The sequence below is a fragment of the Penicillium malachiteum genome (assembly GCF_028827825.1).
Source record: "Penicillium malachiteum strain IBT 17515 chromosome Unknown utg000002l:1.0-8849297.0:1.0-8852440.0, whole genome shotgun sequence".
NCBI classification, from domain to species: Eukaryota; Fungi; Ascomycota; class Eurotiomycetes; order Eurotiales; family Aspergillaceae; genus Penicillium; species Penicillium malachiteum.
The window spans coordinates 2,829,662-2,856,364 of NW_026643095.1; the positions used below are offsets into that span (position 1 = coordinate 2,829,662).

Genomic DNA, 26,703 nt, shown 5'->3' on the forward strand with positions numbered 1-26,703 from the left:
GACTTACGAATCGTCCACGAATAACAACCAAAGCCCGAGGGGGGGTCAATGATCTCTGATGATTTGCGGGTCACCGTTAAGGATCGATCAATTCTAGACCATTTTCAATTGGTTCAACTATGCTGATTGCTCACAAACTACTCGGACACTAGCCGTATATTCTATAGGATGTACATTGAAGAGCGGGGGCTACCCAACGTGGCTCAGGACGCGTGTTGACGAGGAAGATCCCTGTCAAACTACGATAAGTTCTTTGAGTTTTTTGTTCCTGGAATTTACATTGCTACTTATCTACTAGTTTGTACCATTACTCCTACTCTTCCAAGTCTACAATTAAAAAAAATTGTTTCGTTCAGAATATCTCATCCGTTTGACGTTCTTCATTTGTGCCCAATACCAGCCACCCGAAGTGGGAAACCCCCCAGCCTCCTCACTATACACCTCTCACTACAAAGTATGGAGTACAGACTATGCATATGTGATAAGCCCACAGTTGACTGTTGTCAATTATGGATCTCACCAGATGCCTCTTTCAACTCTTTTCGAGCTAAAAAGAACGCCACTGCCAAGACTCGCTGCATCATTGATGGTCCGCATGGGGCAAGACATCGAAGGACCTGGTTGGGCGACAAGAGAATTCAGGAACACACAGGTCAACAACTTGGATTTTCAGTTCCAGTATGGGTCATATTTTGATAAAGATCTGCTGAAGGGGTGGACTAGATCCAATTGAAGGGTTTTCACACCTAAATCCCTGAATATTATCGGTGGGTTCGAAATGTTGCCCACTTCGCCTTGTTCCCACAATGCAGAGCTCCGCTTTGGCTCCAAGAGCGGGCCGCGTCATTCACTTGGTCCTTGCACTCTATATCCACTGTTTTTTTTCGCTACTGGAGCCACCAAGCAGGTTTTGTCTCAGCCTTTTTGTACTCCGACTCTTCTCCATTCGAATTTATCGGCGTACTTAGGTCCTCCATCTCCGACATGCCTTAGCTCTAATTTCTAGGCCTTTTTGCAGCATTGCCGAGGTGCCTATATTGCTTGACGGACAGAGCTCATGGAGTACTCCGCACCAAGGAAAAGGCAACATCCTTGTTTATTTACATGCTTCCTGGGCTTGGGCTTGCCGATCGGTACCTGGATTCTCATGATGACCAGGTCTATGTCAATATTGCCTTGCTTTTTTATCTCATTTCCACCAAAAGGATCAACACTTTAAGATTAGACATTTCAATTGCCGACGTCTTTGTATCTGGGCCCGGAAGGGCATGAGTCCAATAGATCCCGGTCTTCTTTTCTAACGCACCACTAGCAAATAACACATTGTCCACGTAATAGCGTGATATTCGATCTTTAACATAGGAGGCTGGAGCTTCTTATGAGTGATTTTTGGATCAGATTTTCTTGAATAATATAATTGCCTGGTATGTGTGCGCGCCACCGTGATTTAGAGTCATGTGCAGATTTGTACTATACAACGACGGGCCTCGGGAGTACCAAGCTATTCAATGACAGGGATTTTTCTTCCAAGTTTTTCCAAGGTTGTGCTCGGATCATTTCAAATGTTTGTCCAAGATTGCTTTCCTGCAGGAACACAATTTTTGAGCCCCTGAGCCTATTCTCTTCATTTTTTTGCCAGATTGATGCTTTACCCTGGTCATCAACCTACAAGGCAAACTATTTTGATTTCGCCCAGTCCCTGCGCGTTCCCCACAATGAGTCAACTATCACAATCAAAAAGGAAAAAAAAGAATGGAATCAGGGAAAACTTTTCCTTCCCCTAAGCTAGTTTTCCCAGCTTCAGCCTGGTAAATTCGCCTTGTAGAGTTGAATGCCGTTGCTGTCCGTTTTAGGTCGTCTACTGTCGGCATAGTCTTTTCAGATCATTCTCATGAACCTGAGTGTATGAGTTCCAGTATACTTTTTCCAAAGTTTGATTACTATCTTTTTTCTTTTTTCTCATTGTTACGAACTGGCTGTCAAGCAACGTGAGTATACAAACGTAGTGTCAATACTTACCGCAAGCCGTTATCCTGCAACTGTACCGTCGCCGTCCGGGCCTTACACGGGCTAGAGTCTTTAGGGATCCTTGCACGGTAATGCTTGAGTCAGGGGTTCGCTAGCAGGTCAGTCACGAGTGAGGCTATCACGAGTAAGCTCTCCTAACTAGTTGGGTTTGTCTTCAAGGGTTGATTAAAGGTAATCTAATTCGTAGGGTCCAATAACAATGAGTGAAATAATCGCGAAGAACTAAATACATAATGCGGTAGAGAGTGTCCTTTATATATCCAGTCCTTCCTATCATCCTGTCCTGCCGTCAGGACAGGTCCGTCCTATCCATCCGATGGGATCTATTGTTGGAATAGATCCGCGGTCACGTGCCCTCACGTGTCAATGTCTGGCCTTAGTATCGTAATAATCAGTATACTTTCAGACGGCAAGTAATATATCTGGCTCCCGTTGGTGCCTGGGGCACCAACTTAGCCCTGCGCCCCTCTGGGTCGTGCGTCCATCATGGCTGGTCGTCCACCCTTGGCCCGACCGCCAACTGATTAGGTCATAACTACTTGACAGAACACGGGTGCAGAACTAGCCCAATTGGGTTAGTTCAAACCAGTATTAAATGGAGAGCTCTGATTGGTCGAACCAGAATGGATCACATGACCGATCAGGTGATCTCCAGGCAGAGTTTATGTGCGTAATTATCAGAAGGAGAGAATCAGACCTGTTGATACATCCCATTGCGACCGCCTACTGCATTAGACATTGTAGTCTGTCACTACTCTTGGGAGATCCCTCCATAGTGGGTCCCTAACACTCATCTCAATATTTCTCATTGATTCCGGTGTTTTCACAAATAATACCTGTAGTAGTAGCTTACAATATTGCTTTTAAGTACCTGGGCAACAAGACGTCCATGGGCACTCTGTACTGCTTACTGAGTCCGTTTAGCAAAGCCAATCTAAGTAGGATCTACGTTCTGGTAGAATTAACCCATGGATTATCCTTTCAGCACATTGGAGTCTTGGGAGATATTGCGCTAATATTCTGTCACGGTACCAATGCTTTGTTTTCTTTGAACTTGAAGTAGTCCGGGCATGGATGTATTCCAAATCCCTGCTACATAGTAGCCTCGGGTACCCACTCTTTCCCTTGGTTATTGCTTCCAGCCTGAGTTCAGAATGTAACATTTGTCGCTCCACAATCAAATTAGATCAAAGAAAAAGGGCTTGTTGCCGTAGCTTATTTTCACCGGGATCCGGAGACATGACAAAGCGCTTCAAATTTCCACATGCAGTGTGATGAGAATGTGGGCGGTTCTGTAATGAGTCACCTGAAGGCCATCCATTCAAGTTCAAATTGTTACGAAAGTCCAAAAGTTAGTAGATGATAGTTGTTAGCCACCTGGGCACCAGTTAAAATAAATTTTAATTTCAGAGCCTCTAAAAATGTTCCGGGGTTTTTATCTCAAATAATTCGTTATCACTAGGTACTAGTAATTCATTAAATAAAAATAGATGCTTCTTTAAAGAGAATTCAATCACATACAGCATCTGGAGGATGCTGTCAGCGATTATCTCCAAAGATTGGTTGTTGTTGTGGTTATGGTCCCAGGTGCTCTGAGTACAACAAATGCTTGGGCAGCGAAATTAAATTCCCGATGAAAGCCAATGAAAACAGCAGATCACTGATTACATATTCACTAATAGTAACTAACTAACTAACTAGTTATCAATGGAAACTTGAACATCGAAAGATCAGAAACTCTTGTAAAATTTGAATATGATTGGGTTTCCTCACGTGCGCAGATATATGAGGCTAGAGTTTGATATCGAAACTTGAAGTTGCCGGTGCATACTAATATTGGCCTGTGGCTATCGTTGCCTTGAGTAGTATGTAGAGGGAGAACCCCACGGTAAAAACTCCAATGAACTAGGTGCTCTTGAATATTAATAGCAGATGCTGGTCAAAGGTTCATCAAATTCCCTTCGGATATTATCAATCAACTCGGAGGTTTTTTGTTGGCATCGTATCACGTCATATTAACATTAATGGTAAACACTCTTGAGTGGTAACCCGAGGTCGAATGAACACCCTTTGAAGTGTCAAGATTCCTGTACCCCACTCCAAGTTGCAATTATTTTAAGATATGACTAGTATTTCAGAACTTGTAATTGGTGTTTCAAATCACGAGTTCTCATTCTCATGGGCTGTTGCTGTCGTATCGCAGCCAGATGAGCTCTACGTGATCCCTTGATAAAATGACGTTTGGATCGAAAACGGGGTATATAGACCCATTATTGGTCTCAGATTCATCTCCGAATCATCTTGTTATAGTATTCCTCTATAATCACAAGCAAATATTTAGAAATGGCGCCGTCTATTACCGAAACCCCTGCTAGTCAAATCATCGTCCCTGTGAAGGCCGATCCTCGATCCATCCAAGAGAAGCCTCGAGTGAGAAGAATTATCGATGAAGAAGGTGGGAAGACCACAGCTAGTGTAACTTGATGAAGCCTGTATGAGTTACTTTCCCTCAGCTGACTTGGAGGATCTGCAGTACCCCAACTATCTCCCTACATGGGACTATGAGGAAAAGTACCCACCACTTGAACCGTTTAACCATGTTGATCACGGCAAGGATGCCGACTCATCCTTCAAAGATCTCTTGCCTGAAGGATCCAAGATCCAGAAACTTACACCAACGATTGGTTCCGAGGTGACTGGTATTCAGTTGAGCAAGCTCAACTCCGCTGGGAAGGATCAACTCGCCCTCCTTGTTGCTCAGCGCAAGGTCGTTGCATTCCGAGATCAAGACTTTGCCGATCTCTCTATTCAAGAGGCCCTTGATTTTGGTGGTTACTTTGGTCGGCACCACATCCATCCCACCAGTGGGTCTCCAGAAGGATATCCGGAAATCCACCTTGTTCATCGAAACAACAACGCATGGGAATTTGACCAATACCTTGCTGAGAAAAACAGCAGCGTATCCTGGCACTCAGATGTTACTTATGAGCAGCAACCACCAGGAACCACCTTCCTATATCTTCTGGATGGCCCCGAAATTGGGGGAGATACAGCGTTCGTGGACCAGGTAGAGGCGTATAATCGACTCTCACCAGCTCTAAAACAGCGCTTGCATGGTCTCAAGGCTATCCATTCTGGATTTGAGCAGGCTGAAAATAGTCGAAATCGAGATGGAGTTGTGAGACGTGAGCCAGTCAAGAATGAGCACCCTCTTGTTCGAACACATCCTGTCACTGGGGAAAAGGCACTTTTTGTCAACGCTGGCTGTAAGTAGCTCCGCTTCATCAATAGTTTCTTGCTGTGCAACTAATGGATTTCAAGTCACTCGAAGCATTGTGGGGCTCAAAAAAGAAGAGAGTGACGCTCTTCTTGGCTTTTTGTTAGCACATGTTGGTCGTGGTATTGACTACCAAGCACGGATTCGATGGGCCCCTGGGACTGTCGTGGTCTGGGATGTAAGTTCTTGAATACCCCATCTAGAGTCCTTTCACATCTTTGTATATTAACAGGCCGGCAGAACCGGGTGACTGCCCACTCCGCAATTATTGACTGGACAACCGGTGAACGCCGTCATTTGGCACGAATTACTCCACAGGCCGAACGACCATATGAGACTTCTTATATCTCTGATGAGGCTCCATCTCAGTCTTGAGCACTCCACTTTCCTTTATTAGACAATTTTTCAAGACCTTCAGTCTTTTATAATCATCAAATTAGCTAGAATATTATTATTCAATGAAGAGCAAAGGTTAATAAAGTGTAAGATTGAGGAAATCAAGGTATAACCGTATAAGTGTGAATGAGAGGAGTGCGGTGTTTTAGACTACTATAAATATAAATTTTTCTGCCAGCCGAACTCTCCCTCCTTTATATTCTCACCGCCTTTAAGTTCCACGCACTCCAATCTCTTTCGACGCACAATCATGGCCCCCCTTCCTAAGTCCTCCCGTCCGAAGTCCTCTTCTGGCCCCACTGGCCCCTCTGGCCCTGGTGCTCCAGCTGCTTCCGCTACCCCGGCTGCCAATACTGCCCCTGCTGGCCAGTCCGCCCAGGCTGGTTCCGCCCCTACTGGTCCTACTCGTACTGGTTCTACTCGCACTGGTTCTACTCGTACTGGTTCTACTCGTACTGGTTCTACTCCCACTGGTCTCACTCCTACTGGCCGTCCTCGCAATGTTCCCCGTGTTTCACCTAGTTACCAGGCGCCGTTTGGTCACGAAGTGTGTGGACATTGCCGACATATCTTCCCCATTCTAAAACCGTGGATTGTTTGTCATGCCGTCAAAAACATAATTTGAACCGGAGCCAGCGACAGTGAGCTGTGGTTTCTTTGTCGGTTAGTCTAACCTCTGATTCACCTTACATTCACGTCTCTTCAACCTCATTATTCTCTTTACTAATTTACTTGTCACAGGCCTTCCGACTCCAGATTCGTGATCCAGACACTGCTTTTGTTTTTACTTTTCTTTTATCCCTCACTCTTACTTCTCTCTCCTACTTCTTATTTCGGATTGAATTGAGCAGGTGTCTCGGCGTCCCATTTCTCATTTCTTATTTCTTATTTCTCTTTCTTTTCACTTATCCTTAGTTAGTCTTTGTCTTTTTTGTAAAGTAATGGCTTTGCAGTCTCGTAGTATTGTAATACTTCTTGCATCACGTAACTGACCTATAGCTGGATAGGCGGCAAAAACGACTCGTCAGTAAATTATAAACTTTTGGTATTTATTTTGACCTTGGAAGTTATCCACATCGAAGGTTTTTATCGACTGGTATCTGACATTTAGAAAGATCAATTCAGAAGGCGCAGCCCATATCTAAGTCTTGGGAGAATTGTCAAACTTCAATGTTGATGTCTGCCTAGAGCTGAGGAGCTAATCTGCGCAGAATTTAATCTAGAAGCTAATGTTGATCAATTAAAATTGTACTGGAGTGCCTCCAATCCATCTCAACTTCCAAGATTCCCCTAGAATTCAAGTAGCAGCCTGATAATATATATGCATGTGGGTTCATATAACTGCACATACTTCTCTTGTTGAGCCCTGGAGACCAGGCGGGTGTAGGCCACTGGCACCTGATCCTCCGTCAGATATTACCTTCTCTCTCACTCCAACACAACACACAGAGCACATTTCACCTCACATTCAGGTCCTACCTCATCTATAGCACTTACTTATGCCCTTCAGTTGACACGGACCTGGAATCCGAGTTTGGAGACCGCTGAGTAGCTGGCCTCCGAGGTTATCGACGACGGGTCAGTCTTTTGTAGAACTTAGGGACATTTCGGCGATACCAGTTCACAGGGATCGAACTATTCGCAGCATGCTCAGTCTATTCAAAGTGTGCGGAGCGATATCACATATTATACGGTGGACATGATCCAGGGTATTATTAGCTCTTGGGGACTCGCATTCCAAGGTTGGACGCACTGCATCATCTATTATTATAGACTTCCACCATTGCCAACTCGCTCCCCAGTCTCAAATGGGCCAAAAACAAGCTTATCAGCCTTCTCCCTGACAAATACGAGCTGTCCAATGAGCAGGTCTTATCTTTTAATCAAGACGAAACAAGTTGATCAAGGAAAGCGATGGTCCGGAACGATTGACGGCGCAGGCGACATCAGAACTACCCATCAACCCCAGAACCCCCTCCTCACTGATCTAGTGATTCTGCCAATTCCAAAAATCTCTGAATATTGCGCCCTTTTTGAGAACAAGATTTCAATGGACCCAGGATGGAAGCTTTTGCGGCGAAAAGCGAACGACTTCAAATGTTGCGTCGATCTTATGATGGCGTGCGTGTGGTGAAGAAGACTATGGAGAAGACAATTCCGGAGTACGCTAGGTCAATATATGGTTCATTTGGCTACCACGAGAAAAATAGACTAGCCGAGTTACTAACAAAGAGGCCATAATGCTCTAGTATAGACTGCTGCAAATTCTGCAACGTGGTGATGGACTTCTGGACCCGCTCGTAATTTTAAGTCGAGATATTCTTTCTCACTATGAAGTAGCATTTACCTGCCCGGTACCTAGGTACTATTGGAATGACATCTGAGAAGACATAACCTCACCGAGAGAATCGAAAGTCCAGCCTGTGTAAATGATTAGTCTTTAATCGCTCGAGCGAAATTGGTATAAATCTTTGAACTATTGTGACAAACCTTTTATTAGTCAATATTGGGTTCTCGCTGAGGTATTGCTCCCGCTGCTCGCTAGTCATTGCTTCCCATTTGGCAGCGTTGCGTCTTGGGCTGAGTCAGCATTTCTAGATTCAAGATGTTATTGTTTAGGTCAGAATCACATGCCTGTTCAACCAATCGTAGTAAAACTTGGCTGAAATGAAAAGGAAGAAGCTGACTACTGCAAGTGCAATCAAAACTTTGTTTCCGTGCTTATAATAGGGCGCATCGGAGGCTTGATAGACCTGATATAGTAATTTTGTCAGCACCGACTCGGAGTACTCTATTAATGTAATAGCATTCAAACGGAAATTCTATTGGGCTTACGTTGGCACCAGAGATAGCACCTAATTGGACCGACATGTTGTATAGTGCCGAGGCAACTGTGCGTGTCCGCACAGATCCCGCATTCCGTGAAGTCAAGGCCACAAGAACAGGGTGAATACTGGGATTCCCAACAAGAAGAGTCAATATAGCCCATCTAGGCCATGGCATGCTTTTCTCGGGAAGCACCTCGAGCACAATTAGCAGAATCAAGCTCCACACTTCAACTGCAGCACCTAGGAAAAAGCGCTGGTTTGTGCGTTCTGCAAGCCAAGTGGTTCCAGTAATAGTGATGATGGAAACAATAGCAGCTGGAATCGTCAACAAATTGACATGGAACGTGGCAAAGCCGACTTCTTTTAGTTGCAGAGTCAGATAATTGGTGGCTGGTGTGAAGGGAATCTGCCAAATCAACCCTATGCCGTAAATTGGCCACATATGATAGTCCTGTAATGACTGCCACAGCAGCTTAGGTGTAACGGCTTGGCGGTTATGCATGCTGCCCTTGCTGGGGTCATCTCGAAGAACTCGATTCACTATAATCTTCTCCTCGTGCTCATTGAACCAGCCATTCTTGCCCCGCAGTCCGCCCTTTGTTTGAACTGGGGAGGCTGGCATCCAAAAAGCAGCGATAATTCCGATTACCCCAGTGATCAGACCTTCGTAGGCGAAGACATATCGCCATGGACCCAAGCCATCTGAGCTTTTGATATGGAGGAGTCCGAATGCTAAAAACGCTCCGATAATCCCAGTGAATGTATATGTGACCCAAAAGCAAGTGAGTCTCTTCGGTAGTTCGTTGGATTTGTAAAAAGAAGGATAAGAAGAGAACGGTGTCGGGGATACTAGAAGATGTGGTTAGAGATATCCTAGCATATGCTCACTGAAAGGGGATTATACTCACAAACCACCTTCTAGAAGACCTAGTAAGGCCCTTGTTGCAAAGTATGCGTGTTTATTTTTGAGAAAAGCTTGACAGGATGCAACGATACTCCAGAGTACCATCTGAGTGGGAATCCAACGGTCGGGACCTAATCGCTTGGATATTAACTGAGAGGGCATCTCAGCTAGGAGAAAGCAAACCAGAAAGATAGTTTGCCCCAGGTTATAATCATTGCTGGTCATCTTCAAGTCCTCCAAGAGGGTACTTGCCAAGGCTTGACTGATGTTACCTCGATCAAGTTGTAATGCGAAGAACGTCACGCAAGCAAAAGTCAAGACACGAATGTCAATCTAGCAGAATTAGACTAAAAATTTATCAGGGAGGAATTTCTCTCTCAACTTTGACAAACCTTTCTGACAATCTTCTGCTCTTCCTCCTTCGTCCATTCAAAGTTGGGGTCCCAACGATGAATCCCCTCATAGCTATCAATGGGGCGATAAAACTGGTGTCCCTCTTTGACCTCAAAAGTACCTTCTCCAGAATGGGAATATTGTTGTTGCCATTCTCTATCTGATTCATCCAAACTTGAATCACTTGCCTCAGGAGAATCTTTCTGGGTGGCAGAGATCTCCACTATCTTTGGATCTTCGATGGCCATTTCTCATAAATTTTTCAATGATTGCAAAACATTTGATCCATGTAAATCAGTGCTTGAATTCGAATCTACATTGTTTATATAGCTTTTTCAGATGCATCATGGATAATGGCTGCAGTCACGCCATCCCGCCCAGTATACTAGCCTTGCAGCCACATCATGTCGTGCCTGCAAGTATGAATGAGACAATAAATGTACGAGCCTTGGCAGGTTATCTTTACGACCTGAGATCTCAATATTCACAATAGATATTATCATCTCATCTAGTCCCTCACGTGGACTTTATCAATCTCCTGTTGTTCTTTCTTTTGTGCTCCCGAGGTCAATGTTTGTCGGTCTTGACGAGCCTACGGAGTACACTCTTGTCAACTGGCGTACAAGTTGCATAAACGTTCCAAGGATCTAGGATTGCTATAGAAAAAACCTCGAATGTCCGTATCACAGGCCACGTATCTTGCATCAGCGGGGGATATTAAGACGGCATACGTACTTTATCTGCACCCAATAATCACATTGAACTTGGCAACTTCCAAGGTATTCAGCTTCAAGGTTCTGAGTGCTTTTAGATCAGAGTTAAATGAATGCCAGAATTAGCCAATTGACTGTTTACGTACTGACGTGATTTCAGCATTTTCATTTTCTTTGATGCTTCAAAAAATGTTCAGGCTTGGAAGTGGTTACGGAATTCCAAGCCTTGGTGATGCGATCGCTCATAGTACCTCCAGGCGTCTTCGAATAGTAACATTTGAATATTCGACTTGGCTACACAAAGCGACCGCATGGTTATCTTTAGAGTGGAAAATAAGCTACTTTACCTTATCCATAGATGTAGATGCTAATCCACAGTAGAGCCCTGTTCCCGAGGTCAACATCCCCATTACTTGATCATACTTTTCCTCCGCGTCATCTGCCCATGTAGGAGTGCAATGTTGCGGAATTCTCCAGTGCTTTTTTCCACCTGTTCATATTCTAGGCTAAATTAATAGTATGAAGGAAAGAAAGAGAGAGAGAGAAAAAAAAAAAGAAAAAAAAGGAAAAAAAAGGATAGCATGTCCTGGTTTCGATCCAGGGTCTGTTTTGAGTTAGTTTGTTGTTCGGCAACCATGTGGTAGAGTAGTGAGACTGACCCTCCGGGTTATGAGCCCGGCGCTCTTCCCCTGAGCTAACATGCTGTGGGTGAACAAAAACCCCGGTTTTGCCATTATGACCCCATCCCAGATCAATTAATCTACACAACGCCCAATTTCAGAAGTATAAGACCTGCATTCAGCCTTGCAATATTTGAAAATGACTAGTGGTACATATTTGATTTATTTCTCATTTGCTATTGGGATTTAAAGACAAATATTTCAGTTCGATCATTTCTTCCAAGGTTATCATTATGATTAGACTATTCAAGATCACTCGTCTATCGTTACTAGTAGCTTCGTAAGACCTCATATAACAGACGACTCATAACGCCATTCTAGACAGACTTTTCTTCTCGCAATTTCTTCTTCTCACGTAAAGACTGTACCCATTTCTCTGCACCCTGGATGGCTTTCTCCGGAGTACTCTTGTGATGAAGCAAATAACCCTGGATCTCGGCGGCTGTGAATTCCTTCAGAGGGATGATGGAAGCAAACTGTGTTGCGAGAGCAGAGATTCGGGAGCGCAAAGCATCCAAAGATTCCTGGTGCTCCTTCTCCGCTTCCTCCAGCAGCTCCTGGCTCTTGCTTTTCTTCACCCCGTTAGGAGTCAGAGCACTGCCATTGGTATGCTTCACAAGTTCAGTTCTGTGACGGCGGGATCCATTCTTTCGAAGAGAATCCCCATCCATAGTGAAATAAATTGAGGTAAAGAGCTCTTTGATAGCTGCTTCACCTGCATAACCAAAGGCAATGCTCATATCCACACGACCAGGGCGAAGAAGGGCAGCATCCAGTTTTTCTGGATGATTCGAGGTCATCACAAGAATACGACCTTCGCTAGCAGCAACACCATCAATAACATTCAACAGACCAGACAAGCTGATTCCATCAGCCTTATCGGGTTTAGCGACTTCATCAACAGCAGTGATATCGTCAATCTCCTCGATTTCAACTTCACCATTCGCCTCATTAGCAGTCTTGGCAACTGGCTTTCCACGAGTCTGGGTAATTCCTGCAGTGTCGACGTCCTCGAGGAGAACGATACAACGATTAGGCAATTCGGAAAACAAGGAGCCGAGGTTGTCCTCGTCAAGGGCCTTGGAGTTCAAGTTAAGGAGGTAAAGCTTCAGCCCTAGTAGACCTGCTGCAGCGAAGCAGAGACTGGTCTTGCCTGTGCCGGGTGGACCATGTAGTAGATAACCCCGACGATAAGGAATTCCACGATTAGAATACCAGCGACGAGTACGCGGGTGAAGGTATTCCTTAATGTCGTCAAGGAAATCCTGCTTCTGCTCTGGGTCAAGAACGACAGTGGACAAAGGACGCGGGGATCGAGCCATACACCGAGTCCAGTTCCAGGAACCACCAGAGTAGTATCGATGACCTCGATAAATGATAGTACGGTTTCCGTCACGCTCGACATAGGCCTGCTGCGCTTCATTGAGTACATCTCGAAGAATCGATGCATCGCGACCTAGGCAGGACAGATAGAGCCGCTCGTTGATCAACACGTAGCGGTTGGTAGTGTGCTCCTTCTGGCGCTCGAGCATCAAAGGTCGGTTCTTGTACCAGAAGATATGTCGGCCTTGGGATGGGGTAAATCGTAAGGGCTTGTATTTGTCACGACTGATAACCTTGGCCCAGTATTCATCGAATGATTCTCCTCCTTCGGTATTACCGGACTCATTCCACTCTCCCTCGGTCGGGTCTGGGTTATCATCATTGTCTGACTCATCAGAGTCACTGAGATAGCCATTTGACTTGACACCTGCGACAAAACGATTGGTGCGTTTCATGTGAGGCTGGCGGGAGATCCAGTACATGAAGTAACTGAATATCTCATCATCAAGCCGAATCTCCGCTGTGGAAACGAGATATTCTTTGAAAAAGCCAGTGATGTAGATGGAAACGTATCGCAAGGCAGCACCAAGTACTGCCAGCACTACGAGTTGTTGTAGGTAAAGAGTGAGATCAATGTGAAGGTAGGACAGCAGGATGCGTGAGATGAAAGTATACCCCGGCACCAGCATCTCCAGCATGGCCGAGTCCGACGAGGACAAGCCCATGCTTGTGGAGGAAGGAGTGGTATCACTGAAATTCATGATAACCTTGCAAAGAAGGAATTGACCAGTGTGAAAAATAAAGAAACCATGGAAGAGGGGAAATTCAGCACAGTACTTTATACGGTGTGAGGTAACAGAGCCTCATCTAGGTGGAGTTCCAGGGCTTAGATGGTTTGGACTCCGCATCGCCTGAAAGGGAGTCTGAGGGTCCAGTAGGAATGAGTGGTCTCAGCCTGCTGCCTAATGACAGCATTGAATCATGCATAGATGTAGCACTGCTTAGGCTCCGGGATCTGCAGCTTACCAGAAAGCCTGGTCCAGAGATACACATGTGCATCAACCAAGTAAAGTGAGACGAGTGGAGACATATCTGGAGTCGGGGAAGAAATGCAGTAATGGTCGCAATATTCCATCGAAATAGGGTCGGCGGGAGGAATACATTTATATACTACATCCATGTTTAACTTGGGTACTGAGTACTTGGATGCAAAAGATAACGATTCGTTTGCACCGGTTTGCATCTGGCCGTTACACGCTTTGACCCGTTGAGATCCTGATATGTACTCTACCTGCGCGGCTGCGCCCCTGCAGGCGCACGCACCTGGATTCTAGGGCGGGGTTGCCTGATGATACAGATTTGACTTTTTTCCCACATTCGTTGTGGTGAATGGACTATTTGCCAGCATCTTGAGAATGCTTCAGAGATACATAGAGAGGCATAAAAAATGATTTTCAAAAAATAAAAGATGCAAAAAGAAACTCTCCCTCGGGGAATCGAACCCCGGTCTCCCGCGCTTATCGGTGTTAATGACAAGCGGAAATCATGACCACTAGACCAAGGAAGATGAGATGATCGAGTTCCACTCGACCACTTGGGGTGGTTGATGTCTAAATTTGAACTTTTGGCATCATTCCCACCACTTTGTGGACTAACTCATCCAACACTGTCAACATTGAATGACAGGCAGGATAGAAGTTTGTGGGTAATATTTACTGGTCGATCAATGACTGAAGTGCAAATTTCATATTTACTCGAAGCCACAGACATAGCACTTGAGTAAATTTCCGAAAAAAAAAAAAATTCTTGGATTCGAGGTGTGAATCTGGGGTGGCTCTAAAATGTTAAGTACTAGGTAGTAGATAGTGATAATGTCACGCGCGATATATATTTCCAAGGTTCCAAGAGTGAACCGATCATTTTGGTTCCAACATCAATCCATCCATTGAAATTTGGAAAAAAGAAAAAAAAAGTTCGAATCTGGAAGTTCAACATGGATTTGAACTTGAACCTTGGAAGTTGTCGGCGATGCTCGAGTCAAAAAAAAATGTTCCATGCGCATGTGCACTCTAGGCCTGTCTTCTGCAGCGCAGGCGTGGACACTGGCATCCATACTACTAAACCTTGGCAGGGAGATCCACGGGTATACTTCCACTCAACCTTCAAGCTGGAAGCACATGTGCACATGTACACTGATTCTAGCAGCTCTGAGTCATGAGTGACTTAAAGCCCTGGAGTTAGACTATGTCTCTTCATCCATTCAAAAGTTTCAAGTTATAAAAATCGTGGCTTGCACATATGTTGTATTATGGCCTAGGTAGTGTTCTTATAAACAGGGGTATCTCTCAGAAATCATAGGCAGCGGCGGCCACAATTAAAATAAATTAGCAAACATCTCTCATCTTCCAAAATTGAACCACTCTATGCATCCTGTGGATGATTGTCCTTTTCTGCCGAGAACAACTCCCCCGCCCACTGCTTCAATTCATCTAGTTTGTCGCCCAGACTGCTCCACCAGCTTGACCCTTGTTCATTCTTACTACCGGGATCAGACACAGTTTTTGACTCAGTCGGGGCCTCGGATGCTGGACTCGTTGGTTGCGGGGGAATAGTCGCAGCTGGTGTGGGCTGTGGTGGGTCAGAGGGGTGTTCCACAGGGGGTGTATTCTCGTCCGTATGGAGCCCAACTGGGTGGAGGGGGAGTCGGAGTGTTCCATTGTTAGGCAATGGATTAATTCCCAGCGAGTCACAAATCATATTGTATACTTCAATGTTTTCTAGATGACGTGTTAGTTCAGGCTTAGTTGCAAACAGAAGGAGGGAATCATACGGAAAGGTTCAAGGCGGCTGTTGGGGGCGTGTGGAAAAGCTGGGCCTCGAGCGATGAAGATGGCGCGCATCAGAGGGTGCTCATGATCGTAGCCGTGAATACCCTTGGGGTGATAGACTTCACCCGTCTTCAGAGCCTCCTTCGCATCAAACTCAGGCCGTTCAACGATCGCCCACCCAGTCTTGGGAATCACCCACAAGGGGGCAATACGATCATTCTTTGAGAAATGATATCGCTCCGGCATCGTTTCTCGGGTGTAAAACTCAAAGGCGTGTTCATAATCAGGTGCAGCCTTTTCTAATTGTGCTTGTAGAGTTGCTAGATCTTCTAGTTGCTTGGGGCGAATACCGCGGGAGGGCCATCCATCCAGGTGGTCAATAAGATCCATATCGATGATATCGTCTAGCTGCACCAGACGCTCGTTCGAAGTGGTTGCCATGCCGTGGTCGGAAACCACTACAATGTTCACTACATCGGTGAGATTGCGGCTTTTGAGACCAGCAAGAATGCCGCCGACCATCTCATCCGCATAAGAAATCGTGCTGCGGACTTCAGTGCTGTTGGGTCCGAAGTTGTGACCATCTCGGTCCACATCAGGCACGTAAGCCGCGATGAACTGCGGTCGCTCTGGCGAGACTTGGGACTCGTCCTCTGCGCCAGGTAGGTCCAGAAGTTCCAGCACGCGGTTCACCTTCCTGATTAATGCCTCAGACCCGTTGTATTTATCAATATAAGCGGGCTCTGGGATGGCAATATGAGCTTCAGATCCAGGCCACATGTGAATAGCCGATCTGACACCCATCTTCTCTGCTGTTACCCATAGAGGCTCAGCATTCCACCATTTAGGCAGCATGCTGACTGCAGGGTGTGTATAGAAAAACTCCTCCTGTAGGGCCGGGTCCCAAAATGTATTTCCGACTATTCCATGGCTCTCAGGGTATAGGCCCGTCACCAGTGTAAAATGATTCGGGAAAGTCACACTAGGGAAGCTGGGGTTCATGTATTGCGGAGAAACTCCATCAGCGATGAGGGAGCTCAGAGCCGGTGTTATACCACGGTCGAGGAAGTCCGCTCGAAATCCATCCAGGGATATAAGAATGGTCGTAGGCGCAAACAGAGCCGTGCCGTTGGACAGGAGTGGTGTCGAGAGAACTTGTGAAGCTCGGAAACCACTAGAGGCCTTGTATGCACCGAGAGCGAGGATAAGGAAGAGTACAGATATTAGGGTGAAGATGAATAGGTATCGCAAAAAGGAAGGTTTAGATGGCTGATGGGAATCAAGAATTAGTACAACCAATCAGGCAATAAACAACATAGAAGTTCAGATGAGACCTTACCGGGTCATAAATAAAGTCATCTACCTCTGATTCCATCGATGATTCGCTCAACAGCGACTCATCATCCCCCAATCCTTCTTCCATCTCATACATCAACTCTCCTTCCTCACTAACTCTCTCCCGGCGCGAAAGTCGAGCTTCCTTTCGCGCCCGGCGCCTCTCCTTTCTCCCAATGCGCACGCTACTTCCGTTGGGACTGAACATCCTGCGCAGACCATGAGCTGGTCCTCGTCTTGTTAAGAGTTTCTCAAGTTCATCTTCATCGTCGAGCACGGCGCGATCGTGGTTGGCGAGCTCCAGGGTGCTGCGGGGATGGCGGAGGAACTCGTCATCTTCAGAGTCGGAGTCTTGTTCGGAAGGCGATCGTAAGGAGGCCGCATCATCATCATAATTTGCTGGCGAGAGCAATTCCGAACTCCTGTGACGTGTCATGGCGGGCATTTCAGCCACGGCATTGATGGTGAAGTTGAATCATGAAAAAAGGGAGATCGGCAGCGGGACTGGGGTTGACCCGCCAAGACGCGTATTTCAAGGTTCCTTGATTCCATTCACATTGAACTATTCAACTTCACTTTATGAAGACCTGAGCATTTAATTTCTGACTTCAATAGGTCACATTGCCTATTTCAAGTTGACATCTATTTTCTTCATATGAGGGGACTATTTGAAGCCCCCCCCCCCCAATGGATACCGTCAACTGGTGACATTGCACTCATCTTTCCAGGAACCATTTGTTCGGCACAGCTATATTTTGGTTTCGGTGCCGGAAGTATTGATAAGTCTAAGCAAGAGAATATTTGCTGGAAGCTGAGAAATTCCCAGGAGGATTGAAGATACAGTGGAATAATATACATCTGGAATAGATGTTTGCCTTGTCACTCGGACTTCATCAGAAGCTTGAACACGCTGGAGAGAATGACTTGGAGAGAATGAACTAATTCCCTAGGTCCATGATCAATCGATATATTCCAGATCAATTGGACTCGGAAAAGGCAACCAGTGACCTGTCTACAAATAGAGACCGCGACGATCACCCAATGTCCAGCTTATACCCGTGGACGCGCTAGGTTGAACACGGAAACAAAGTACATGCATGAGAGATGCTAAAAACGACTCAGTTATCCCGAAATATGTCAGCCTTGTCTCGGAGGAATCTACTCCCACGCAGGTTATTGGGAATGCTTGATCGTGGGGTTTCGTGTCTTGCATTCCGCCATTGTCGATCAACGTTACAGATGTCATAAGTTGACATGTCACTTTTTGTATCTTGGAAGCCACTGAGGTAGGTGTATACCTGGGCAATGATTCCGAATGCAGTACAGTGAATTTGAGAGCGAAGTTGTGACTTCGGGGATTATCAGTGTTTAACCTTGACATGCTGCCATGTGTCTCTATCATGCTACATATGGTGATAGATCATGGTATATAAACAGACAAGGCAACTGGACTCTGAGACAATATTGGAGCTTATTAACCTTCGAAATTTGTCTCTTCTTCAAGCCAATAGTAGATATTATGGGGCCATATGAACTCATATCGGCCCTTTTTCTACCTCATCATCAGAAGGCATACAGATGAATTCAGTTCGGGATAATCATTGCACATGGTTTCTGATTATTTTTTTTTTAAGATCAACTCTCATAAAATGAAGCTAGGTAATATGGTCCTGTGTTTGAAACTTGTAGGTACGACTAATCACTCCGCCCTTTGTTCTCTTACGAACCCATGCTATGCGGATGTAGAAGGTGGTCCTTCTCCACGTCGTCTCGCGTTTCTGGTTCCTCAGAAGAAAAAGGAATTGTTCTCTGAATACCCACTGCATGTCAGTCCCTCAGGAACTCTCTCCATGAAGATTGAGATGCGGAGAGAAAGTGATCTGCGTTGTTCCGCATGCGAACCCGGCACCTTCCTATTTGGGAAACATTCACGTGACCACATCGTCGTTAGCATTCGGAGATCATTTTACACACCATACTCGGTCTCTCGCTCATCTCCAGGGCTCTCGGCGAAAATCTCATCTTGTCGTTCCCGAGTTGTACCAGAGTGGCACAGTGGGTCCTGGCTCCGTTACCCAGAGTGACATCCAAATGTCTATCCCCGGATGCGGAAAGCCGCAAGATTGCAAATCTCCTTTGCACCAGTACCAAGGCTCCAATCGAGGGCAGAGAGGTACAGGTGGTCATAGATAGGAACATACGAGGGCAATAAAAGTTAACCTGGAAAATTTTTCACACTCTTGAGGAAATGTCATCATCTACTTAGTCCTGATATCTCCTAACCATGCCGGATTTGGACAACACCTCAGTCTATAAGAATGAGGTCCTCAGGGCCTTCAGAGAAAGTTCCCGATGTTCTTCCTTCAGGTCCATTTACCGCATTAATATTCTCCTCCAGCTCTGGTAGGTTCATCTTGACAGGAGCTTATGAGGATAAGAACCATATATGCTAACTTTATACTCCTAGCACGCTTCGTCATTCGTTAGACAAGAAGCCCATTTCTTCTTGATTCAATCGCTTCCAGCATCCACCAAAAGTCAAAATGCACTTCACTGTCTCCTCCATTGCCCTGCTGGCCGTCGCTGCTGGCGTCCAGGCTGGTAGCAGCCACAAGCAGGCCGAGCCTCCAGTTAACCAGAAGGAGGGTGGCGCCGCTGTTGGCACTGCCGGCACTGCTGTCCAGGGTACTGCTGCCCAGACCGGCACCCACCCCATCGTCACTGGCTCCGGTTCCAGCAACGGCACCTCCGGCGGCAACGGCACTGCTTCCACCATCCCCGTGTCTGTTCCTACCAGCACTTCTGGTTCTGGTTCTGGTTCTGGTTCCGCTGGCTCCGCTGGCTCTGGAACTGCCAGCAACACCCCCGCCTCTCCCAGCTCTACTGGCTTCACTCCCTCCAACGCTGGTGCCAACGTCTCCCCCATGGGTGCTGCCGGTGCTCTGGTCGGTGGTGCTGTCTACGGTCTTATGCTCCTCGCATAAGCGGTCGCTCTTAATTAATACTTGTGATTTTTCTTTTGGGATTTGCTGGTTTTTATTTCCTATCTCTTGGTCTACAATTTTCCTGTTCTTACGTTTCTATCTGATGAAACATTCAAGACGAGCTCAATGGCTGCTGTCCAGAGCTTGAATTGAATTATTGTTGTGAATGGGATCAATGGATGGAAATTTGAGTGATCAAGATGAGAAGAATGGCGTTCAGGGAGGTCTTTAGATCGTGCTCTTCAATGTTTATGGATATTGTTTGGGATATATACCGATCTAATATAATTTTAATTAAAAAGTCTACTACTCACCGTGGATGGAGCTCCGAGTCTGCTTCTTCCAAATCTTCCTTGTTTGTACAGTAGATACTATTGATCTCTTGTGCCATACTTCAGTGGCAGCCTGACATCTGGAGTGATTGAGAACTAAAAATAAACGATGATATATCGACTTGAACTTTAATTTAAAGTGGCAAATGCAACATTGGCCCTGTCGAAGTCATACATCTATTAATAGGGCATATGTGCTGAATCAAGCCCTGTTCAGGTGGGTCATCTCTCTCATGGCTCTTCTAGGTACTCAAATGCTCCTTATAGGATGGAGATTTAGGTTTGAATTAAGATTTTACTAGTAAGATAAGGATGCAACCTTGAGTTAATACCTCATTCTAGTTCGGTGGAGACATTCTCTGTACTAGTAGTTGATAAGAACAATTAATGCGTGAATCAAGCATAAGTCGTCACGTAGATCCTTACCTTTTCATTCAATTTATTCAAAAATACATACCATCTGATAGAATATCATGCATAAAACCTGGGAAGATTTCAATTTGAAGTCTCATGATATCATATTGAATTGCGCCATCTCTTCAAATTTAGTCGTATACTAGAATTCATAAAAGTTAATCTCTACCTTACAGAAGTAGTTCCTAATTTCACTTGATACAAGTTTTGTCTCAAATTGATATCACTGTAGCTACCTAGTCTATAACCCAGTTGATACATTCAGATGTGACCCCAGAGATATCCGCAATTTCCGACTCAGCCTCTGGATCTTATGCTACTATCCACTGGCGAGAGTGATAGCGCCGGATTTCTTTACAAAAAAACAATTCCATCCTTTGCCTAATCAAAAAGACCTTAGTGCCTCTCAAAATATCCACAATTTGATTCTAGAAAGGTGTCGAAGTCTCCAAAGATGCAACGAAATCCCGGAAAACCTCCTTCACGTTTTGACATAGAGGCTATGAAAGTGCTCAACCTTAGAGTAGAATACGAGCAAGAAACCAAGATACTAGTAGCCAAAATAAAACTCTGAATCTTCAGACATTGATTTTTCTTTCAGCGTTACCAAGGCAGCCCTTTGGTCTGATAAATCTACTGTGATGCATTGAGCCTAGTAGGTGATTTTGCGGATCCAATTAATATGTCCACGGGTACCTATAGCTCTATGAATTATACTATTATAACTCTAACCCCCAAAATAGAGAGGAATTGATTAAGGACTCGCAATCACTTTTTAAATTCAAGTTTCATCAAGGCCATGGCGACATGTCAAAAGTCGCTTAATACAAAACAAAAGAAATTAGAACAAGACATGAATTCATACAAATAAAAAGACATTATTTTGAGAGGAGAAGCAAAAACTGCTCTCCATCTATGAAGTAGATATCCAATTAATCCACTCGCACTTACAACCTCCAGTGCCTCCATCAATCCCCCCATAAGCGGAAGAAGAATCGTTAGTAGGATTGATCAAAGTCCCACTAATTCCCCGCTGCTCCAACTCAATTTTCCACTCAGTCATATTGTAATGACTATCATCCTCAATGCCCCAACAGTAAACCTTTTTCTTATCTGCATCGCCACCATGTCGATCTACCGTAATGGTAACAGGGTATGCAAAGGACCCAGGACGTGTATAGTCCGTTGCCGATGAAGACGAAGTCGCTGTTGAAGATGTAGACGTAGATGAAGTTTTGGTGGTAGTAGATGCTGTAGAAGTAGCAGTTGACGTAGAACCAGATGAGAGAAAGGGAGTATCCCATTCCCGAAGGATTTGTCCAAATCTGAACGAGGAATCGAGTTTGCGAAAATGTACAACGCGCCTTTGCGTCTGCTTCGGTTGAGCCTCCATCATCATCTTCGGGGTCGTAGTCTACTGAGCTACCGTTTAGAGGGGCTCTGGATTGAGTGAAAATAGACTTGTCGAAGTACGTGTAGAAACCATAGTGCTCGGATGACTCGCCTCTATTGTAGAGACGGAGAGGTTGCGTCGAAGGAAGCGGGTACAATGTTGCTGCGGCTGCAGTTCCATCTGAGTTCTCGGTTGGAGCGGGAATTACAGAGGAACTGTTGATTGATGATGAGCTGTTAGATGAGGTGCTGCGGCGGAACACATTCGTGGAAGAGAGGTGGGCTGGTGATAACACGGAAATGTAGAAGGGTGTTTCTTCGCCTGCATATGGCTTGGAGTTTCCGTCTGTTGTATTTCCAATGAAGATCTGGTCTGCCATACTTGGTGGAGATGGATCTGCTGTCCAGGTACCACGCTTAGTCGTTGTCGAGTTGGAACTACTTGTGTCGGTGCTGTTGCTGTCGCTGGAACTCGAATTGCGATATTGAATCTCAATGCGGAAAGTGGGCTCATCTGCATCGTATGGTTTGTTCTCGGTTTGCTGTGAGCCCTTGGGAAGAGCACAGCTCCACAGTTTCTCAATAGTCACGCACGCCGAATTCGCATCCTGGGTTTCTGTGCCGGTGATTGTCATGATTCCTGTTTGAACAGGTGGATAGTTTGTCAGATTAACCCACTGTGACTGCACAGAGGTCAAGTCACCGCGTTTCCTCGTCAGGGTTGTAGCCAAAGAGATTGCAATAATGATAATGATGAGGAAAAATATGAAGATAGCAAGGTACCATCTTCGACGAAGACGACCTTCACGCCCTGGGCGCCCAAAGCAGCCAGCTTTGCTGAAACATCCTCGTCCACGCCAAAGACCGCCAATCTTTTTTCCAACTGCATCCTCGCGCTCTAACCTACGGCGTTGAGCTTCACCGGGACCGGCTTCCCCGGTGGGGTTCATCACCGCGGCACCTGGAGCTGGGTGTAGATCATATCGCATGGGAAGAGGCATATCTCTTGTGTGCTGGCCATACACGGGTGCTGGTGCATTCACTTCAGATAGCTGGATCGATCGTGGACCACCTGCAGCACGCTGAAAACCAGGTGAGATAGGCTCAGAGGTCTGAGGTGCTCCATGATTCTCAGATAGACCGAGATGAGGAGCAGAGCGTTCCATTTCTGGGCCGGATTCATGTGGTCTATCCTGGAACTCCGCAGGGACCTTTACGATATCCGCTTCTTGAGGAGGCTCTCGTGAGTGTTCATTGGGGATTTCTCGGAATTCTTCTGGCACTTTCACAACGTCTGCTTCCTGAGCAGGCTCTTTTGAATAGGGCTGAGGAACAGGAGGGGTCCAGGGCCATTCTGAAATTTCTTGGTCTGGCTGTTTCTGTACCTGCTGGTACTGAGGTTGGTGCTGATTTTGTGGTGGTAAGAATGGATTGCTTGAAGAATTAGCCGGATAGCCTGAAGTAATAGATCGATCTTCCGCAGGAGGAGCAATAGGAGGCTCGGGGGGTGGTGGCACTCCATAATGGTAATAGTTGTTGATGATTTGAGGCTGTGGGGTTGGAGCGGGAGGAGGTTCAGAAAATGGCTCTGGTTGATAGTTAGGTGGAGGAGGGGGTACGTATGGCTGAGGCTCAGGAGCCGGAGGCTCTGGGGGAATGTATGGAGCTGGAGGTTGCTCAATCTCTCTGATCAATGGTTCCGGTGGCACGTAAGGCGCAGGCGCCGGAGGAGGCACAGGAGGCTCCGGATAATAAGCTGCCGGAGGTGCTGGTGGCGGTGGAGCCGGCTCAGCTTCTCTTATGAATGGCTCTGGTGGTGCATAAGGTGCTGGTGCTGGAGGTAGTGGCTCTGGGACTGGTGCGGGAGCAGGAGGCTCAACCGCAACATAGGCTGGAGGAATAGAAACTGGCCCTTGAACAGGCGGCTGGACAGCAGTCTCAACAATCTGCCGTGACAACGGCTGTGCGTGAGCAGGCTGGACTGGAGATTCAGCATCAATCTCCTTCTCCATATCCTTTGGGAGCTCAGGCAAGCTCTTTTCATTCTTCTCATTATCACCATCTATTGTATCCACAGCTGTCGATGCCCATGAATCTGTACTAGCAGTTGAGCCTCGTCGATGTGAGCATTTGACACATAGAGTCTCCTTTGCCGTTTCTTCAGTAGGCGAATCAACATCAATCAGCAAGCCCTCCTTCGTTGTCGCAGCATCGGCCCCTTTGATCAGAGAATCGGTCTTATGAGTCTCAGTGCCATCTAAGACTAGTCCTCGATCTCCAGTAATAACATTCTGAGCCTCTAACCGAGCAGCAACAACATCTGGTGGTGTGATCGAGCAAGTGTGATTGACGCATTCAAAATAGGGCCTTTTGCTGAATAGTTCATGCGCACAAGCCTGAAAGTACTCAGCCGCCTCGCCCTGAATACGGTTACCAGGGAACATCATCGACATAGCGTTATCTCGGTTCGGCATTGGAGGAACTTCATCCATATTCTGAGCATTTGGACTTCGAGATTGCTCCATACTCCTTCTCCCATCTTGCCACATACTTGTCGCAACTGTATCAGGCGTATCAGGTGAGAAGCAGGAAGTCTCCTTTTCCTTTCCTCTCTCCCACCAGTGTCTGTTTGTTCCAAGCGCCGAGGGCACAACAGAAGGACTTGGTAAGGGAGATCGGAAGCTCGCGCTAGTAGGTGACTTTTTACTAGATAGCGTATTCGAGCGACCCAGTAATGGCGAGAGTAACACATTCCACCATCCCTGAGAGGCCGGTCGACTTGCCTCTGAGTTCACACTCAACCGATTCAATGGATTCTGGTCATCATCATCTACCATAGACCGGGGCTGCTCCGAAGCCGGGCTATCGTGCTCGAGTACAGCTCCCGCAGAAAGAGAGCGGCGCTTCCGTGTCATAGCAGCGAAATGGGCATCCAGGAAATCAGCATTGTGTCCTTTGACCAGGTAATGGTGATGCTCTTCTGGGATTGCAGGGACAGGTGGGATATCCGAATCGTCGGACCATAGGCGAGGAGTCGGCTGGGAGTACACGCTGGATGTCACTCGGGGCCGGAGACCTTCTGGACTGGATGTATCTATCGACCAAGGTGCTTCTTCACAGGCCGGCGTAACAATGATAGATGGGGTGAGTGGTGTGTACTGGTCTGCTGCATGATCGAATTCCCTCGAGCGATCTGAGGACTCATTCTGGGGAACCATGAGTCCAATCATGACATTGCGGTCAGAGGGCGAGAAACCGTGATCGGGGCGATCATTTGATACATTCTCTGCACTAGAACTGAGAAAGGTACCCGGTCCGTTGATAGATTCCTCCGAATCAGTATCGAGATTGAGGAAGCTGCGAGGCATCATCTTCTTCGATGAGTCTTTCCAGAGAGTTTTGGATTTTTCCTTTTGGAGGCTTGGTGCTTTTGGTGCTGGCTTTTGTGCAGTGCGTTCCTTTTCTCGGGCCTTAGAGAGCTGTTTGAGATCATTCAAATCCACGAATGGTGCTGTCTTGGCTTCCACGGGTGGATTTTGGGCTGGCTTCGCTGGTTTGGCTGAGATAGCTGATGCAAAGCTGGTCACCAAGTTCAACCCAACCGGTTTTGTGGTTTTCTTCTTCTTCCCACCCAGACTCAGTCTTGAACTGCTTTCTGCGTCTGTATTTCCCCCATCTTTTCCTCCACTCCCATCTTTTGAGGACCTCTCAATCTTTTGGCGAGTCGCTTTTACTAGGAAGTCGAATGGTCGATGGCGTTCCAACTCTCGGTCTTCGCGGTCCTCAGCTGATGAACATGATGGACTGGAGATCTCCTCACTGATAGGGGAAGAGAGGGGGAAGTTTGGGACTGGGACTTGAAGGGTTGGTGGGACATTCAGTCGCTTCGAGGTCATTGTTTTGATTTTTGATTATGATCCCAAGACTGTATTTTCACGCGTTTGTTTAGTAGATGGATATCGATATCGCGGCGTTGATAGCCATAATCACAACATACCATATGTTAGATGCAAGAGTCACGTAGAGACACGATGAAGTTCTCCAGAATCGAGGACAACAAAGCAAAGTCTATTAATATGAATGACGACGCCTGAAACAATGCAGTGAAAGAAACGCCACGGAGATGCATTCACGGGAAACGAAGGCAGTCGGGGGATTAAAGAGAGACACCAAGGAAAGTAGAAAAGAAAACAAAGGAGATAAGAAACTGAGTGAATAAGAGAGAAAATAAACATAAGATCGAGACCCTAAAAAGATGGGAGGACAAGGATAAAAAAGAGCTTTCCGATGGTCTGCAGTGGTCCAGTCCCATCACTATGCAGTAGCATGACAGCTTGAAATCATAGTATCTGCATGAGACCAATCATCAACCTTCCAGCTATTGCTTCTGCAGCGATCCCAGACAACCTAAACCACAAGCTGCATGTTGAATCTCCGCCATTGGATGTTTCAGGAGAAGATCACCCTAGTCTTAGATGTCTAGTTGTTTTTAGTTGTCAGGGTACGCGCCGGGTTCGGGTTCGGGCGCTTAAGTATTAACACCAATAAGAAGAAGTTATCTCACGGCCCCTAAAATAGATCCTGCGTTATGAAGTGGAGTTCAAGACCTGGAGTTAACTGGTTCATTGTTTCTTCAGGCGCTGTGTCATGAGTCTAGTGAGAGTTCTATTTATTGTGAAACACAGAATCCTACAGTGAAAATGGGGGATGGCACAACATTTGACAACATTGAAATTCGAATATGGTCCTAGTATTCAGAAGAAGACGGCAGTCCTTCAAGTTCCCAAGAGGAAAAAAAAAGTGGTATTGGCACAGCAAAGGTTAGGATATTGGCGTAAAGTACGCGCTTTTGGATATTTGATACAGACTCCGTTGA

General features: G+C 46.1%; 7 protein-coding genes across 7 annotated transcripts; 3 read left to right on the forward strand and 4 right to left on the reverse strand.

The window, feature by feature from the left end:
• Positions 1-4,371: 4,371 nt before the first annotated feature.
• On the forward strand, positions 4,372-5,680 carry N7483_004114 (TauD/TfdA dioxygenase family protein; the record flags this gene model as incomplete). The annotated part of the gene is made up of 4 exons (XM_057087551.1): positions 4,372-4,503; positions 4,562-5,294; positions 5,350-5,483; positions 5,546-5,680. The coding sequence occupies 4 exons, from the start codon at positions 4,372-4,374 to the stop codon at positions 5,678-5,680; spliced, it is 1,134 nt and encodes a 377-aa protein (XP_056947380.1).
• A 271-nt stretch (positions 5,681-5,951) lies between these two features.
• N7483_004115 (uncharacterized protein) lies at positions 5,952-6,643 on the forward strand (the record flags this gene model as incomplete). Its single annotated transcript, XM_057087552.1, has 3 exons — positions 5,952-6,248; positions 6,443-6,481; positions 6,617-6,643. The coding sequence occupies 3 exons, from the start codon at positions 5,952-5,954 to the stop codon at positions 6,641-6,643; spliced, it is 363 nt and encodes a 120-aa protein (XP_056947381.1).
• A 1,454-nt stretch (positions 6,644-8,097) lies between these two features.
• N7483_004116 (uncharacterized protein) lies at positions 8,098-10,074 on the reverse strand (the record flags this gene model as incomplete). Its single annotated transcript, XM_057087553.1, has 6 exons — positions 8,098-8,122; positions 8,192-8,275; positions 8,336-8,454; positions 8,537-9,378; positions 9,442-9,766; positions 9,826-10,074. The coding sequence occupies 6 exons, from the start codon at positions 10,072-10,074 to the stop codon at positions 8,098-8,100; spliced, it is 1,644 nt and encodes a 547-aa protein (XP_056947382.1).
• A 1,462-nt stretch (positions 10,075-11,536) lies between these two features.
• On the reverse strand, positions 11,537-13,303 carry N7483_004117 (BCS1 and AAA domain-containing protein; the record flags this gene model as incomplete). Its single annotated transcript, XM_057087554.1, has 1 exon — positions 11,537-13,303. The coding sequence occupies one exon, from the start codon at positions 13,301-13,303 to the stop codon at positions 11,537-11,539; it is 1,767 nt and encodes a 588-aa protein (XP_056947383.1).
• Positions 13,304-14,963: 1,660 nt separating this feature from the next.
• N7483_004118 (nucleotide pyrophosphatase/phosphodiesterase family protein) lies at positions 14,964-17,150 on the reverse strand (the record flags this gene model as incomplete). Its single annotated transcript, XM_057087555.1, has 3 exons — positions 14,964-15,319; positions 15,373-16,639; positions 16,710-17,150. The coding sequence occupies 3 exons, from the start codon at positions 17,148-17,150 to the stop codon at positions 14,964-14,966; spliced, it is 2,064 nt and encodes a 687-aa protein (XP_056947384.1).
• Positions 17,151-19,248: 2,098 nt separating this feature from the next.
• On the forward strand, positions 19,249-19,689 carry N7483_004119 (uncharacterized protein; the record flags this gene model as incomplete). The annotated part of the gene is made up of 1 exon (XM_057087556.1): positions 19,249-19,689. One exon carries the CDS (start codon positions 19,249-19,251, stop codon positions 19,687-19,689), a length of 441 nt encoding a protein of 146 aa, XP_056947385.1.
• Positions 19,690-21,544: 1,855 nt separating this feature from the next.
• Positions 21,545-25,723, reverse strand: N7483_004120 (uncharacterized protein; the record flags this gene model as incomplete). Its single annotated transcript, XM_057087557.1, has 1 exon — positions 21,545-25,723. The coding sequence occupies one exon, from the start codon at positions 25,721-25,723 to the stop codon at positions 21,545-21,547; it is 4,179 nt and encodes a 1,392-aa protein (XP_056947386.1).
• Positions 25,724-26,703: the final 980 nt, after the last annotated feature.